This window comes from Budorcas taxicolor, chromosome 18 (genome assembly GCF_023091745.1).
Source record: "Budorcas taxicolor isolate Tak-1 chromosome 18, Takin1.1, whole genome shotgun sequence".
Classification (NCBI taxonomy): domain Eukaryota; kingdom Metazoa; phylum Chordata; class Mammalia; order Artiodactyla; family Bovidae; genus Budorcas; species Budorcas taxicolor.
Window position 1 is genome coordinate 46,515,579 of NC_068927.1, and position 18,655 is coordinate 46,534,233.

Consider the following 18,655-nt stretch of genomic DNA (forward strand, 5'->3'; position numbering starts at 1 on the left):
ACAATGGAAACAGTGACAGACTTTATTTTTTGGGCTCCAAAATCACTGCAGATGGTGACTGCAGCCATGAAATTAAAAGACACTTACTCCTTGGAAGAAAAGTTATGACCAACTTAGACAGCATATTAAAAATCAGAGATGTTACTTTGTCCACAATGGTCCATCTAGTCAAAGCTATGGTTTTTATAGTAGTCATGTATGGATGTGAGAGTTGGACTATAAAGAAAGCTGAGTGCTGAAGAATTGATGTTTTTGAACTCTGGTTTTGGAGAAGACTCTTGAGAGTCCCTTGGACTGCAAGGAGATCCAACCAGTCAATCCTAAAGTAAATCAGTCTTGAATATTCATTGGAAATACTGATGCTGAAGCTGAAACTCCAATACTTTGGTCACCTGATGCAAAGAACTGACTCATTTGAAAAGACCCTGATGCTGGGAAAGATTGAAGGTGGGAGGAGAAGGGGACAAATGAGGATGAGATGGTTGGATGGCATCATCGACTCAATGAACATGAGTTTGAGTAAACTCTGGGAGTTGGTGATAGACAGGGAGGCCTGGCATGCTTTTTACATTGATAAACACATATAATCAAGATATTAAACATTTCCATTATTTTACCCAAATAAATGAAATCATGCAAGATACACTCATTTATACCTAGTTTTTTGTTGAGTTATATTGTTGTGGGCAGCAGTAGTTCAGTTCTTTTGCTAAATAGTATTTCATCATATGGATATACCAAAATTTGTTACATATTGGTAGAAATTTCTATATATTTTTCAGAATTATATTCTTATTTTCATTGTAATGGAAAACACATGAAATCTGTAGTTTTTCTCTTTGATTCTTTATTTAGATTCCTAGTAAATATATATAGGTTAATATGAATCTTAAACACCCAGCCATGGAAGTTCCTCTGAGGTCACTGTTGTTATCAGGAAAACAGACCTGAGGAAATTGTTGGCTTTCCAGAACACCTCTAATCAATGACTTCTTTATTGAAATATTTACTGGCCACACGGCATGTGCTAGTTTATTTGTTCCCTGGCGTGCTCAGCTCTGTTCTTTTAACTAAACAACCAAGACAGCCACATCAGTCAGGCAGAATTACATTTCTTTCAGTGGCAAAAGAAATGGACCGGTGAACACACAGCCACAGCTATCACTCCAGTATCCTGGGTTCATGTATTGTCATTAGCTAAGTGAAATCAAAACTAGGAAACCACATCTTTAGAAAACTTAGACACACTAGTTTACAGAGTAGCAAAATTATAAACACCATCCCCAAAGGGGCAAAGAAAATGAAACTTTTAATTTTCCTCTAAGAGAGACAGTCCCAGTTTACACTTTTTGTGTCACAGTCCTAGCTGCCCAAACACTTCCCCCAGGGAATCTATATTCTTAATAACTCTAAGTATTATTAACTAGAAGTAGTTAAGAATTGTACAGTAGTTCTCTAGCAGCTTTATATTTTCCACATTGGATAACCTGTCAACAGAAATTTTCATTTCCCAACTATTCTCAGTCCTTGTTAACCACGATTCTGCTCTCTGTTTTTGTGGGTTTCAAACTTTATATATATATATATATATTAGTAAAAAAATGTGTTTTCTTGAAAATTTTATTTTTTGGCCATGCCATGCAGCTTGTGAGATCTTAGTTCCTTGACCAGAGATTGAACCCAGACCCTCAGCAATGAGAGATTGAGTCCTGACCTCTGAACTGCCAGGGAATTTCCTGGTATATCTACTCAAGATACTATCTCATGTAAGTGGGATTGTGCAGAATTTGTCTTTCTGTGACTGGCTTATTTGTCTTGCAATAATGTCCTTGGGGCTTCCCTGGTGGCTTAGATGGTAAAGAAACTGCCTACAATGCAGGAGACCTGGGTTCAATGCCCTGGAGAGAAGGGAATGGAAACCCACTCCAGTATTCTTGCCTGGAGAACCCCATGGACAGAGGAGACTGGGAGCCTACAGTTCATGGGGTCACAAAGAGTTGGACATGACTGAGCGACTAACACTTTCAACTTTCGGTGTCTTTAAGGTTCATCCATGTTGTATATAGTAAGATTTCCTTCTTTTTAAAGACTGAATAACACTGGACTGTATATATGTGTGTATATGTGTCTATATCACATTTTCTTTTTATATCTGTTGATGGATATTTGGCTTACCCCCATGTCTTGGCTATTGTGAATAATGCTACAGTGAACTGCATAGTGCTGTGCCTTTTGAGATCTTGATTTTAATTCTTTTCATTCGTTTTTCAGTTGTTTAGTCATGTCCGACCAGATGCCATGATCTTAGTTTTTAGAATGTTGAGTTTTAAGCCAGCCTTTTCACTTTCCTCTTTCATCCTCATCAAGAGGCTATTTAGTTCCTCTTCACTTTCTGCCACTAGAGTGGTATCATCTGCATATCTGAGATTGTTGATATTTCTCTTGGCAACATTGATTCCAGCTTGTGATTCATCCAACCCAGAATTTCACATGATGTACTCTGAATATAAGTTAAATAAGCAGGGTGACAATATACAGACTTGATGTACTCCTCTCCCAATTTTGAACTAGTCTGTTGTTTCATGTCTGATTCTAACTGTTGCTTCTTGATCTGCATATAGGTTTCTCAGGAGGCAGGTACGGTGATATTGATTTCCCATCTCTCTAAGGATTTTCCACACTTTATTGTGATCCACACAGTCAAAGGCTTTAGTCAATGCAGCAGAAGTTGATGTTTTTCTGGAATTTCCTTGCTTTTTAATGATCCAGTGGATAGTGGCAATTTGATCTCTGGTTCATCTGCCTCAAAATCCAGAACATCTTGAAGTCCTCAGTTCATGTACTGCTGAAGCCATACATGAAGGATTTGGAACATTACCTTGCTAGCATATGAAATGAGCTCAGTTGTATGGTAGTTTGAATATTCTTTGGCATTGCCCTTCTCTGGGATTGGAATGAAAACTGACCTCTTCCAGTTCTGTGGTCACTGCTGAGTTTTCCAAATTTGCTGACATATTGAATGCAGCACTTTAACACCATCATCTTTTAGGATCTGAAATAGCTCAGCTGGAATTCCATCACCTCCACTAGCTTTGTTTGTAGGTAATATATCCTAAGGCCTTCTTGATTTCAAACTCTAAGATGTCTGACTCTAGGTGAGTAACTGCACCATTATGGTTGTCTGGGTCATTAAGACCTTTTATGTATAGCTCTTCTGTGTATTCTTACCACCTCTTCTTAATATCTTCTGCTTCTGTAAGGTTCTTGCCATTTTTGTCCTTTATTGTGCCCATCTTTCATTAAATGTTCCCTTGGTATCTCCAATATTCATGAAGAGATCTCTAGTCTTTCCAGTTCTATTATTTTCCTCTTAATGCTTTTAAATAGATAAATACTCAGAAGTGAGGTTGGTAGATCATAATGAAAATTTTATTTTTCAATTTTTGTGGACCCTCAATACTGTGATCCATACTGACTGTGCCAGAATACATTCTCAATTTCTCAAAGTCCATGTCACTGCTTGTCTTTTTATAAAAATGACCTTCACAATAAGTAGGAGGTAATATCTCAGTGTGGTTTTTCTTTGTATTTCCCTCATAATTATTGATATTGAGCACCTTTTGGAAATCCAAATACCTGTTGGGTTTCCTTGGTGGCTCAGACTGTAAAGAATCTGCCTACAATGCAGGAGGCCTGGCTTCAATCCCAGGGTTGGGAAGATCCCCTTGAGAAGAGAATATCAACCCACACCAGTATTCTTGCTTAGAGAATTTCATGGACAGAGGAGCCTGGCAAGTTACAGTTCATGGGGTTCCGAAAGTTGGATGACTGAGCAACTTTCACTTTCCCTCTTCTCCATTATTGTATTTTCTCTGGAGATTATCTGTTCATATTCAATGCTCAGTTTTAATTGGGATTTTTGTGTTTTTATATGGAAATGTAGGAATTCCTTTTGTATTTTGAATATTTACTTCTTTTCAAATATGTGGTTTGAAAATATTTTCCCTTTATATATGTGGCCTTTTCACAGTGTTGATGATTTCCTTTGCTATGTAGAAGCTTTTTCTTTACATCATTTTCACTTGTCTACTCTTGCTTTTGTTGCCTTGCTTTGGGTGTAATATTCAAGAAATTATTGCCAAACCCATATCATACAGTTTCCCCCCAATGTTTCCTTCTAGTAATAAAGTTTCAGGCATATGTTTCAGTCTGTAATCTATTTTGAATTGTTTGTTTTGTGTGTAGTGTAAGATAAAAATCAAATTTTATTCTTTTTTCACTTATATATCCAGTGGTTCTCAGCACCATGTATTGAAGAGACCATCTTCCCCCATTATGTATTCCTGGCACCCTTGTCCAAGATCAGTTGACCCTGTGTGTGTGTGTGTATGTGTTTCCTTGGCTGTTTATTCTGATCCACTGGTCTATATGTCCAAATGTCGGTATCATACTGTTTTAATTACTGCAACTTTGTAATATGTTTTGAGATGAAGAGGTGTGCTGCCTCCAGCTTTGTTTTTTTCCCCTCAAGATTGTTTTGGCTATCCAGAGTCCTCGATGGTTGCATATGATTTTTAGGATTGTTTTTCTAGAACACCAAAAAATGCCTTGGAATTTAGACAGGGACTGCATTGACTGTTTATATAATTTTCCATGGTATGAATATCTTAACAATATTAATCTTTTTTTTAGGACTTGAATATCTCTTTTTAAAAAATTATTTTTATTATTATTACTTTACAATATTGTATTGGTTTTGCCACACATCAACATGAATCCGCCACGGGTGTACACGTGTTCCCAATCCTGAACGCCCCTCCAACTTCCCCCCCAACACCATCCCTCCGGGCCATCCCAGTACACCAGCCCCAAGCATCCTGCACCCTGCATCAAACCTAGACTGGCAATTCGTTTCTTATATGATATTATACATGTTTCAATGCCATTCTCCCAAATCATCCCACCCTCTCCCTCTCCCACAGAGTCCAAAAGACTGTTCTATACATCTGTGTCTCTTTTGCTGTCTCACATACAGGGTTATTGTTACCATCTTTCTAATTCCATATATATGCGGTAGTATATTGTATTGGTGTTTTTCTTTCTGGCTTACTTCACTCTGTATAATCGGCTCCAGTTTCATCCATGTTGGAGATTACGAGTGAAATGACACAAAACAAGACACACACACACACAGACGAGACAGACACTCTGGCCAGAGGAAAAAGAACTGCGCAAGTAAGCAAGCTTGCGGTTTACTTTTATATAGCCCCCCTGGGCAGAGTTCCAGACAGTATGACCAAGCCTCTTCAGTATAGCGCATGTGCATAAATGTTATCGTACAGCAAAAGGGAGTGAAATTCCGGCCTACTGCAGAGTCTGTCCAGAGCCCTTATCACAAGAAGGGAATGTTCCCTCGTTTGCAAGGGACCATTAATCTCAAGGCTGTGTCCGTCTCCTTGGCAGAACATCTTGTTTGCAAGCAGCACATCTCCACTTTCCCAATTTGGCTGCATTAACCCTTCAATCCACATCATTAGAATGGATTCAAATGTATTCTTTTTAGTGGCTGAGTAATACTCCATTGTGTATATGTACCACAGTTTTCTTATCCATCTATCTGCTGATGGACATCTAGGTTGCTTCCATGTCCTGGCTATTATAAACAGTGCTGCGATGAACACTGGGGTTAATCTTTCAGTCCATGAATGTTGGGTATTGTTCTACCTATCATGTCTTCTTTAATGTTTTTCATTAATGTTTTGTAGGTTTCCATGTGTAAGTCTTTCCCCTCTGTGATTCAGTCTATTCTTAAGTATTTTATCTTTTATTAATTTCCCTTTGAACTTTTCATTGTTCAGTTCAGTTCAGTCACTCAGTTGTGTCCGACTCTTTATGACCCCATGAATCGCAGCATGCCAGGCCTCCCTGTCCATCACCAACTCCCAAAGTGCTGGAGTTTCAGCTTCAGCATCATTCCTTCCAAAAAACCCCAGGGCTGATCTCCTTTAGAATGGACTGGTTGGAGTTCCTTGCAGTCCAAGGGACTCTCAAAAGTCTCCAACATCACAGTTCAAAAGCATCAATTCTTTGGCGCTCAGCCTTCTTCACAGTCCAACTCTCACATCCATACATGACTACTGGAAAAACCATAGCCTTGACTAGATGGACCTTAGTCAGCAAAGTTAGTGTATGGACACATAACTGTTGTGGTCCTCTGGGTACAGCAATAAGCGACTAGGGCAGACACTGGTGATTGCTAGTGGCAGGAGTGTGCATATGCTCAGCTATGGGGCTGTAGGTGAATGCACAGGGGCAGTGATGCATGCATTGTGGTGAGGGTGGGCCCCGTGCAGGATCTGGGTCTGATATTAGGCATAAGTTCAGTTGCTGAGGTCAGAGCTAGTGCCATGTACATGCCTGACTTCAGGACCGGGACTAACTTCGCAGCATCCATGATGGCTGTGCTGAGTTTCAAGGAGGCACTAACTGTCCTGGCTCCTGTTAGGGAGGGTGGAGGGACTCAGCATCGGGAGTCTGGGACATAAAAACCTGTGGACCTTCTGTGCTGAGAGTTGTGGGCACATGGCAGTGGTTGTGCTGGCTGTTGGCTTCCTGCATAGCTTTCCCTCATTTTATTTTGCACTACTTTGTTGCTGCAGCTTCTTAAGTGGACCCCTGAGCTCTGTCAGAGCTGTTTCATTCACATCTGTTTGTCCAATTGTTGTTTTCATTATGAGGGTAGAGACTGGGATCTCCGGCTAAACCATCTTGCTGACATTACTCTCTTTATACATTTTAGAATCAGTTTGTCACTTTCTACAAACTTCCCACTGGCATATGAGTCAGGATTTCATTGAAACTGAAGATCAATAGAATTGAAATCTTAGCAATATTAAGTCTTTCAATATAGAATCGTGGTGTATGTCTCCATTTATTTATGAATTTTATTTCTCTCACAAATTAGTTTTCATCATACAGGTCTTGCATGTATTTTATTAATTTTGTACCACAACATGTTTTTGGTGCTGTTCTGGATGATAAATGAAAGTGTTAGTCACTCAGTTGTGTCCAACTCTTTGCGACTCCATGGGCTGTACTCCACCAGAATCCTGTCTCCATAGACTTCTCTAGGCAAGAATAGTGGAGTGGGTAACCATTCCTTTCTCCAGGGGATCTTCCCAACCCAGGGATTGAACCTGGGTCTCCTACATTGCAGGCAGATTCTTTACCATCTGAGCCACCAGGGAAACTCCATTTTGCATGATATTGTACTTCAATTTCCAATTGTTTGTTTCCAGTATGTAAAATAATCTTGATTTTTATATATTGACTTTTATTTTAGAAATATATTCAACTCACTTATATGCATAATCATGTTTTTGTAAATTCATAGGATTTTCTCTGTATATTATATTTTACTCTGTATATTTAATGTTTTCTCTGAAAGAAGAGAATTTGAATTTGTCTCTTCCAACTGTGCTTTGTTTATTTTTTCTTGCCTTAATGTAGTTTTGTGAGCTTCCAGTCCATTGTTTAATAGAAATAGAAAGCATAGGCCTCTTTGCCTTATCCTTAATCATAGGGGGAAAAACTCAGTCTCTTCTTTAAATGCAATGTTAGTTAAAGTCTGCCTTGTTATTTTTGGTGCCTTTTAGTAGTTTGAGGAAATTTTCTTCTATTGCTACTGTACTGAAAGTCTTAATGAATTTTGAATGTTTTCAGTTTCTTTCCTGCATATTTTGATATTTGATAAACACTATTAGCTGTTTCAGTTATGCTAAGTACCAATCATATCAAAATATGAACTTCTCTTCCCTTGGCAATGCTTGCAATAGAAAGCTGTATTTCGTGACTAAATTCCTCAGCAAAAATTTTACAAAAATGTTGGCAGACTGAGGTAGATGGAGTGTGGTGGAAAACAGAGTAACATTCTGCTGAAATTGCTTGTAAAACAGGCACTGTCCCTGTGAAATGTGATATGTACATGGCCCCACCCTTTCTAACTTGAGCCAGAATACTTCCCTCCCTCTTGAGATTCTCTTACTGTTCTGTGAGGAATAGTGAGCTCATTACTAATTCAGAGCTTACTGGGCCTGTCTGCTTTCTGCCTTTCTTTCCAAAAAGTAGCTGCCTTATCTATAACTCATTCAGCAAACTGTGAATTAGGTACTAGTTTATCAGTGTAAGGAAATATTTACCAATTGGGAATTGAATGCAAAACAATCAAACAAACAAAAAGACCAACATACTAGAGTGAGTTTCCTCAGGTAAATGTGAGCCTTAAAGAATCTGCAGATTTATAGCAGTTTATTTTGGGAAGCAATACAATACCTTCAAGTGTGGACTTTACCAAGCACTCATGTACATGAAGAAATAAAACAACAGTGCTGAAGTAAAAGACACTTTACTGACATGACAGCTGAGAATATCAATCCAAACAAGCCAGAAAAGAGAAACAAAATGAAGGTATATTTTAAAGTTCTTAGGTAGGTAGGATTATTATTTCAAAAGCCTCCAAGAATTTCTAGCAAGTTTTAAGACTGTTCATTCTTGGTGACTCATATGCAAAAGAAATGGCTATTCTTGAATAATACCTGTTTGAAATTCTTATTCTTTTATGAAAAATAAGATTATGCATAAATCTTTTTTTGGCTATTGAAATTATTCTGCTAATTGTTACTCTCACTGTTGTAGTGTGCAGTCCTAACTGGCTGAAGAATTTTATTCAGGCTTCCACATATTATTGAGCAGAGTTCCCTGTGCTTATGCAGCTGGACCTTTTTGGTTATCCATTCTAAATATAGTAGGGTGCACCTATCCATTCCAAACTTCTAATATCCTTTCCCTCTATCCTTACCCTCAGCAACAATAGTTTGTTCTCTAAAACCGTGAGTTTCTGTTTTGCAAATAAGGTCATTTGTATCATGTCTTTTCAGATTCCTCATATAAGACATGTTATGTTTCTGTTACTCTAAGTTATATCACTCAGTATGACAGTCTCTAGGTCCATCCATTTTCTGCAGCCTCTTTCTACTCTTGAGTGTCTCTGTACTGTTTCCACTATTTCCTTTCCTTCTCCACTTGAGGAAAAGCCAAGCCCCTTCTAGGTCACAATCTCTGGGCCAGTTGCACAGTCATGCCTGCACTGCTGCTGCCTCTATGAATTTATCCCTGCCTTTCTCTCCTCCCTCAGTGCCTCCTGTCTGCTTCTTGACCTGACCAAGTGTTCTCCTGCAGCAGGGACTCTGCACATGGAGCCCTCCCAGCCTGGAAGGTTCTTCCTCCAGTGGCTGCATGATTCATTCCCTCATCCTCAGGTGTCTTCGAGTATCACAGGGAAGATTTCCCCAGACTCTTGAGAACTCCTATCAAAGCATTCTGCCTCCGTCCTTCCCCCAAGGCCCTCTGTCTTCTCCCCCTGCTTCATCTTTGCCCAGAGTGCCTTTTCCCGTGGGGTCACTGTCTCTCACTCCCTCTTAGGTGATGAGGGGCTGCAGGAGAGCGAGAGCTGTGCTGTGTGCTGCCGCATCCCAGGACTAGGGGAGGGCCCCGCATTCGGTAGATGTTGCACATTTGTTAGAATAATGGCAGGAATATTCCATTTCTCTGGAGTCAATAAACAAGAATATTTTTATTTTTATTTACTATATATGTGCTTATGAATATTGCTTAGGATTAAATAAATAAGGTAAACATTTAAAATGTTTGATCAGAATTAAGTAGCTTTTGGCTGGAGGCACCTGGCTGTTCCTTTTCTGAGTCACCTTCAGGTTTACTGAAGACCTGATCTGAAGCTGAGACACAAGGTGTGATCACAGTCAGAACCCTATGCCAAATAGGATTAACATCCGGTAACTGCTCTTGGCAAAGAGGCACCGAGTACTGAGCTGCAGTGTCAGCTGACCTCCGTGGAGCCCCTCCTCACCATGGCTCCTGCTGCCTAGGGGCCACTGCTCTGAAGGTCACCCCATGAGGGGCTCAGGTGGCTGCAGATGTGTCTCAGAGGTTCCCGGGCAGGAAGGTGAACACCCCAAGGCCCAGGCTGCACATGCTAGCTCTTTGTCTTTGGTGGAAGGACTTCTGTGTGGTGGGACCCCTGTCCGTGTATCCCATGCCTCTTGTCCTTCAGAAGACACTGCCCCTAATGCCCTCTGCAGCCCTGTGAGAAGACGAGTCAGGGCTTGGAGTGCTGAATTACAGGTAGCTGCTAGGGATCCAGCCCGGTGCCCTTCCAAGGGTAGCACAGGATCCTCTGAGACGTCCTCGGATTGTGGGGATAGTTGGTGACTTCAGGACGAAGTCATGGTCAGAGTCAATGGAATACAGCACATGTAGCCCATTCCTAATGCCAGTTGTATTTTTAAAATGTATTTTTAATTGGAGGATAGTTACTTTACAATATTATGTTGGCTTTTGCCATACAAGATGATTCAGCTGTAAGCATACATATGTCTCTTGCCTCTTGAACCTCCCCCCATGTCCCACCCAATTATACTCCTATCCTGAAAGATGATGCTGTGAAAGTGCTGCACTCAATATGCCAGCAAATTTGGAAAACTCAGCAGTGGCCACAGGACTGGAAAATGTCAATTTTCATTCCAATCTCAAAGAAAGCCAATGCCAAAGAATGCTCAAACTACTGCACAATTGCACTCATCTCACATGCTAGTAAAGTAATGCTCAAAATTCTCCAGGCCAGGCTCCAGCAATACGTGCACAGCTAACTTCCAGATGTTCAAGCTGGTTTTAGAAAAGGCAGAGGAACCAGAGATCAAATTGCCAACATATGCTGGATCATGGAAAAAGCAAGAGAGTTCCAGAAAAACATCCATTTCTGCTTTATTGACTATGCCAAAGCCTTTGACTGTGTGGATCACAATAAACTGTGGAAAATTCTGAAAGAGATGGGAATACCAGACCACCTGACCTGCCTCTTGAGAAACCTATATGCAGGTCAGGAAGCAACAGTTAGAACTGGACATGGAACAACAGACTGGTTCCAAATAAGAAAAGGAGAACATCAAGGCTGTATATTGTCACCCTGTTTATTTAACTTATCTGCAGAGTACATCATGAGAAACGCTGGGCTGGAAGAAGCACAAGCTGGAATCAAGATGGCCGGGAGAAATATCAATAATCTCGGATATGCAGATGACACCACCCTTATGGCAGAAAGTGAAGAGGAACTAAAAAGCCTCTTGATGAAAGTGGAATTGGAGGGAGAAAAAGTTGGCTTAAAGCTCAACATTCAGAAAACAAAGATCATGGCATCTGGTCCCATCACTTCATGGGAAATAGATGGGGAAACAGTGGAAACAGTGTCCGACTTAATTTTTGGGGGTTCCAAAATCACTGCAGATGGTGATTGCAGCCATGAAATTAAAAGACGCTTACTCCTTAGAAGGAAAGTTATGACCAACCTAGATAGCATGTTGAAAAGCAGAGACATTACTTTGCCAACAAAGGTCCATCTAGTCAAGGCTATGGTTTTTTCAGTGGTCATGTATGAATGTGAGATTTGGACTGTGAAGAAAGCTGAGCACCGAAGAATTGATGCTTTTGAATTACGGTGTTAGAGAAGACTCTTGAGAGTCCCTTGGACTGCAAGGAGATCCAACCAGTCCATTCTGAAGGAGATCAGCCCTGGGATTTCCTTGGAAGGAATGATGCTAAAGCTGAAACTTCAGTACTTTGGCCGCCTCATGCAAAGTGTTAACTCATTGGAAAAGACTCTGATGCTGGGAGGGATTGGAGGCAGGAGGAGGAGGGGATGACCGAGGATGAGATGGCTGGATGGCATCACTGACTCGATGGACGTGAGTCTGAGTGAACTCCGGGAGTTGGTGATGGACAGGGAGGCCTGGCGTGCTGCGATTCATGGGGTTGCAAAGAGTCGGACCCGACTGAGCGACTGAACTCAACTGAACTGAACTGAAGTTGTCATAGAGTACCACATTGAACTCCTTGTGTCAAGTTGTTTTTCAATAAAATTTTACTTTGGAATAATTTTAGATTAATGGAAGAGTTGAAAACATTTGTCAAAACTGATAAGCAAGTTTGGAGCATTACTTCTAACTTAACCTCACATATTATTTTTATTTAACCAGGTTGTCCATTAGGTGCTTTTGGATTTCAGAATCCAACCCACAACCTACACACACTGCATTAATTGTCATGTGTCTCCAGTGTCCTCTGCCCTGTGGAGTCCCTCATTCTCTCCTTGTAATAGCTTACACATATGGTGTTTGGTACTGAGTTTGCGGTCTCTGAAGAAGATTTGACTCCAGGACCAAAGACACAGTTTCAGTAACTCAAAGGTTTGTGCAGCAAAGATTTTTATTTAAAATGACAGGACAGAGAAAGCTTCTGACATGGACATAAGAAGGGGTAGAAAGAGTACCCACCTTCACTATTTTAAGAATGGCATTATATATTTCTCAACTGGCTGGTGAGAACAGATACATAGAATACCTCAAGGTTGTAAGAGTTCCATGAGACCCTTTCTGAAGGCATACATCCTGAGATAACTTCAGCACAAGATTAGCCAGAGAGCACGGGTCTTGCCAGGGAGAATGCTTCCATACAACTTCTCTGGGTGAGATACACTGTTGCTGTGTAATCAGCCGAAGTCTTGAGTAACAGGTTCCCTGACAAGCCTTGTTACAATTATAATCTTTAACATAGAGGGTCAGAAGAACATTTCCCTGTTCACGGGTTCTGGACCTAAAGAAAGGCCAGTTCTTGGGTAAGATACATTGTTGCACAAGGCTTAAGGAAAGCATGAGGGAGAGTGTTCACCTCCTCCTTAAAGGGCCCTGGATTGCCTAAGCTTTAACTCTCTTATGGGTCTGTCATGGTCTTGGCCATCCCAGGAGGACTGGCTAGGGATGGCAGAAGGACCTCCAAGCTGAATTTGTCTGCTGTTTTATAGCAGACAAATGTAGAGTGGAGGAGGAAACAGCAGCTCTTTCTTGCCTGGAGAAACCCATGGACACAGGAGCCTCACGGGCTACAGTCCACGGGGTCGCAAAGAGTGGGACATGACTGAAGCAACTGAGCATAGCAGAAAGTGGAGTTTAGACTTTGGGTTTTGAGAAAGACAGAGGTGAAGCACCCTTCCTGTCTCCTTACATCAGGGTACACGTGACAGCTGTGTGTCTTACCGCTGGGCGTGTCAGCTTTGACTATTGATTAACACTGTGTTTGTTAGACCTGCACTCTTTCCCCCTTCTCCTCCTCTCCTCTTTTCTTTGGAGATGAGTTACTAAGTCAAGCCCACGCTCAGGGAGTGCAGGGCAGTATGTTCTCCATCCTTGAGGGGATAATCTAGCTCTGTTATTAGGGATGTTTCAGTAAGGAATGATAGTCTCTTCACCCACATTATTTTAGTTTAGTTTTGTTTAAATGGGCTAGGTCTTTGTGGGGTGTGTGGGCCTTCTCTTTGCAGAGCATGTTCTCTCTAGTTGCAGTAGGAAGGTTTTTAGTTGCCCCAGGGCAGGTGGGAGCTTATTTCCCTGACCAGGGGTTAAACCAATTACTGCTGCATTGGAGGGCAGATTCTTAACTACTGGACCTCCAGGGAAGTCCTCATTTATTTACTTAATCATTTGTTTGTATCAGTATGGACTCAAACATATTGCTTTATACTTTGGGTATCATCCAATACTCTGTTACATATTTTGTCTGTCAGAACGTTTCTAGTTTGGCCATTGGGAGCGTCTCACACTTCCTTTTAGAGTTTCAAGGTCCCTTTCATCTTTTGTGCAAACAAACTGCTCTCCTAATGTGGAAGGTTGAGTTTGACACTGAGAGAGTTTTCACATGTGGAATGCCACCTCTGATGGACCCAGCCCTCTGGGCCTTAGAACTCCTATCCTCAGTGTCCTTTAGGGCTGTGGACCTCAGAGTCTCTGATGCATGAGACAAACCACACAGCCTCACAGCTGCTCACTGATGTTTCTGGATAGACTGTGCAGTGCTAGTACCTCTTGAGACCAGGTTCACGGATGGAAGAGGGTGAGACAATCAGAAAGGGCAAGTCTGGACCACTGGGAGTCCAGGATGTTTCCAGGAACTTGCTTCTTTAAGTGTTTGAGAATGGTTGGAAGCATGATCTGAAATTATCAGAATTATCTGTGCTGGAGAAAATCCTCCTGGGGCAGGTCCTGTGAATTCCTTCTTGGGAATGATTTGGAGGCCAAGCCTGCTGTCCAGCAGTGCTCAGGGCCCTGTCTAGGGACTGCAGATGTTAAGATATTTGAAGATGCAGGAAGGCCCAACTCCCCATTCTTATCCCCAGGACTTGACCTTGGGAATAAAGGAAGGATTCTGGATGACCTTTTTTCTACCTGAGAGTGGTGTACACCTGTGCTTGGCCCTCCTGTGATTCCATCTGCTTTGTCTGGGAGATTGTTGCATCAAAGCCAGGATAGGGGGAAGGATGACCAGGAAAACAGGTCACAGTTGGGGCTGGGATAACAGAGCATTTGGCTCCAAATGGAGTCACTTAGAAATGTCAGCTCCACTTGATCTTTGGCAAAGATGCTACCACAAAATCTCCCTGAGCACTGTTCTCAGAGCAGGATGGGCTTCCAAGTAAACACTCCAAGGTCCAAGAGAACCACCTTTGCCAGATTCTTGGCCACAGGCCCGTGGTCCTTCTGGGAGGGATGTGGGTTGGGCTTGGGGAGCTAGTGGTTTATAATGCTGCAGAAACCCTGCCCTGAGCAGAGCACTCCAGCTGCCGCCATGATGAAGGGAGCACTGCTTGTGCTGGCCTTGCTGGTGACCAGAGAGCTGACCTTCAAGATGACTGAGGGTAGGAAGGAGGGTCCAGATGACCCTTCTGATCCTTGCCCCTTGTTGTCTCACTGCATCCTCCACAGTGCTGTCCAAGCCGCTTCTAGGGACAGAGTCCGAGGGCAGCTGACAGATCAGTGCCCAGGAGCCCTGCAGAAATTCCTTGAGCCTGTCAGTCTTTGAATGTAGAGGGTGGTGTACCTGGAGGGATCATTAGCTGTGCAAACCCTGGGGAATATTTTGTTGGCATTGGTGCTCATTGGGAGGGAGGAAGAAGGCTGATATGCCCGGGGATGGTGGTCAAGGCCAGAGGGGCCTCCAGGGCTCACCCCTCTTGCTGCTCCCTCTGCTGGGAGGTTTTCTGTCTGGGATGTTAAGCAGTCCTGGGAGAGGCCGGGTCTCTGTGGGAGATGATTCTGGAAGCTTTGGATATGTGACTTCCTATCAAGTGGTGAAAACAGGAACTTCCTACTCTGGTTATTCTTTGACAAGATATTTTCTGTCTTTCCTTCAGTGGAAGCCTGCCCTGTGTTTTATGGCGGGGTTGCTGCATTGTTACTTGGAAGCAAAACATTATTGAATTCAACGCTCGATTTGGTTGATACTACTGATGAGGAAAAGGCAGCCTTTGGAAAAGCCCAGGATTGCTTCAATGAGGCGGGACTTGACGCCAAGCTGAAGATGGTAGAACTCGTGGTAATTTACTCTCCTGACCCCGACTCTGCCCTTCCCACTCACATGCATAGTGTGGTATGCCACATGGGAATAGATCATGCAGTCATGGGATATGTGACAGACAAGATCTATAAGCAAAGAAGCACATGAACAAACCTTTGCTCCACCCTACAGCACCTGTAATATGCAAGGGCAGTCCACGTGCACATCCAGCCTCTGTTGTTGTCAAAGATGCCCACAGCATGTGGATCAACTCACATACAGAATAGGGTTGCGAGGCAAGTGTGTTGAGACAGGTGATTGTTTTTTTCCTCAGTGAGTGGAACTAGCATTGGAGCAGTAGAATTTTAATGTTTGGCAGGAAAGGAAGCTTTCAGCTCACACACATGTAGGAGTCATGTCAGCTCTACTTTAGGAATATTGAAAAGGAGCCCCTGGCTTTAGAATCTCTTTCCAGCATGGGGCTCCCTGGCTTTGTAAGATTTCATCACCTCCTTTTCTTCCCACTGTGTGGGCCTTGGGTCTGGCTCAGAGCCCCATTTCTACTGACATATCTACAAGCCTGTTTTTCCACTGTGGTGTTTTGGTGCCTGAGGCTCCTGAGGAGGCTTCTAGAAACCTGTGACTGCTCACCTTGGCTAGCAGTATATCTCCCGAAGAACCATTTTCCTTTATACTTCTTGTCAAACAATCCTGGAGATTTTGGATAGTCTGTCTCAACATTTTTTCCCTCAAATTGTCTGTTTAAAATGAGAGGTTTTTTGCAAACAGAGTTTCATGCACTAATAGGAGCACGCAGAGCACATGGGTTTGTTTACGACACCTGCAAGCACATTAGTCCACCCAGCACACCTGACAGAAGAGGCTCATTTGCAGGAGGTGTGACCCAAACCCAGGCTCCAGCACCTTGCTCCTCCCTCAGGACCCACCCGAGCTGTGCCTTGATGACCCTTATTATCTCCTCCTCTTCCTGGGGTGGCTGGTGCCTAGTTTCCATCCTGACACCTGTGCCTGGGCTATTAGGGAGCCATCCTCCCCCTGGTCCCTGATGGCAGCCTTCTCTCCATTGGTGGGTCTATGGGCAGAGTTTCTTCCTGGGGAGGGAGCTGAATCCCTGAGGGTATAGCATGTGGTGATGCTTGGTAGACAGGATAGCCCTGCTGTGGGCTCAGGTGTTGTCCCTCCTCCTCCTACTCCCTCCCAGGGTTCCATCATCTTTGACGAGGATTGTATCGGCTATCAAGTGTCCACGGTTGTGAATAGTCTTTTTGGAATAACTCTCAGTGCAGTCTCTTTGGTGAAATAGTCTTTGCCAGTGATGTCTGGTCTACGCTCCATGTGCCACCCTGTTCTTCTCAACTGAAGCTGGAATCCTGACACCTGTCCCACCTATGTGGTCTCAATCAGTCTTACTCTAATAAAATGACTGCAGCATTGCTCAGTGTGCCCAGTGTCTGTCTGTTGTGGGGAGGGTGTGAAGCAGGAGGTCTTGGGGGAATGGTGAGAGTGACCCACGTGGTTACTGTGGATGGGGGCTGGGTTACTATGGGGACTGGGATCAGACAGAATGAGGTAAACCTAGGCCCTGTCCTGACAAACTGTGGAACCATGGGCAGGTTTATTGTAACTTTCTCAAGTCATTCTGTCATCTGCTTAATAGGGATTGTGTATGAAGATTAAGCGAAAGAAGATATAGGTAACCCTTGCTATCACAGGCCCGGAGGGATAAAGTTGTTGTTTGTGGCCACAGATAGCATATCTCACTCTGGTCTTTAGCACGGTGGCAGAGCCTCCAATCCTTTAAGTGTCCTTTCAGTTACTCATGAGTGACTCAGGAGATGCCCTGAGCAAGCTTGTAACAGGTCCCCTCTTCCTGCTAGTGGCATTCACCATTTTCTAATTGTTAGGTGGGTGACTTTTGAGGAGCCAGACCTTTTGTTTTCAGGGACACTTAGTACCACTGTTGTTCCTGGGTTCTGCCACGGGGACCAGGACCCCCAGGAAGTCTTGGACCAGGAGGAAGGGAGTGGATGGAAGAAGCTACTCCAGCAGGAATGTTGTTTCCATGGAAACACCTCATGCTGTCAAGTGTGAATTGCAGGATGTGCCACATGACTGAATGTTCCGAATGCCCCAGCCTAGTTCTAGGAGCATGAAATAGGCAGCTGCATTACCAGTAGGACATTTGTGAGGGTACAAGGAAAGGACTAGGTTTTATCCTAGGGTCTAAGCCTCTGTAGGCTACTCTTAGCATAACCACAAAAAGAGTGGCACTGCTGGTAAAATGTCTCTACCTTCTGGCCGAGCAGGTGAAATCAGGTCACATTTTGGGAGCTGAAGTTTGGACTTGGGGTAAGGGGTGAGGGCCTTGAGTCCTGGCTCTTTTTTGACTTGCTACCTGAATTTAGGCCTTTAAATTCACTTTTGTTCTTTCTACAACTTGATTTTACATATACCAAGGCCTGGATGCTCTCCCAGACTTAGTATTAAGTGTTCAGGTCATACTAAAGAGGTCTAAAATGTTGTTGAAAAGTACAAAGTAAAAATTGAACAGATTAAGGGCTGCAAGGAGATCCAACCAGTCCATTCTGAAGGAGATCAGCCCTGGGATTTCCTTGGAAGGAATGATGCTAAAGCTGAAACTCCAGTACTTTGGCCACCTCATGCGAAGAGTTGACTCATTGGAAAAGACTCTGATGCTGGGAGGGATTGGGGGCAGGAGGAGAAGGGGACGACAGAGGATGAGATGGCTGGATGGCATCACTGACTCAATGGACATGAGTCTGAGTGAACTCCGGGAGTTGGTGATGGACAAGAGGCCTGGCGTGCTGCGATTCATGGGGTCGCAAAGAGTTGGACACGACTGAGCGACTGAACTGAACTGAAGGGCTAAATTGTATTCTTGTATGAGATGAATTGATATCTAGATTTTCAGATATTCCCAAATATGTCTAAAACAATCCTTGTTCTAATGAAGGTAACTTAATGTTGACCCAGCAAACTGAATTCTTGGAGTCAACCAAAAAATTTGAGATCCATAGGAACTGTAAGAAGGATTGTTCTCACCACGTAATACAACAGAAGTGTGAGTCTCCATAAATAATCCAGTTGTAGTCAAGGATTAAATAGATGGTCACTGTGAGAGAAGAGAAAACCCATTTATAGAGTCACAGATAGTTTA

The 18,655-nt window shown here is 42.9% G+C and overlaps 1 protein-coding gene across 1 annotated transcript; it reads left to right on the forward strand.

Moving 5' to 3' along the window:
• The first annotated feature begins 14,748 nt into the window (after nt 1-14,748).
• On the forward strand, nt 14,749-16,780 carry LOC128063803 (secretoglobin family 2B member 2-like). Its single transcript, XM_052656619.1, has 3 exons — nt 14,749-14,818; nt 15,314-15,495; nt 16,679-16,780. Exons 1-3 carry the CDS (start codon nt 14,749-14,751, stop codon nt 16,778-16,780), a joined length of 354 nt encoding a protein of 117 aa, XP_052512579.1.
• The last annotated feature ends 1,875 nt before the right edge of the window (nt 16,781-18,655 follow it).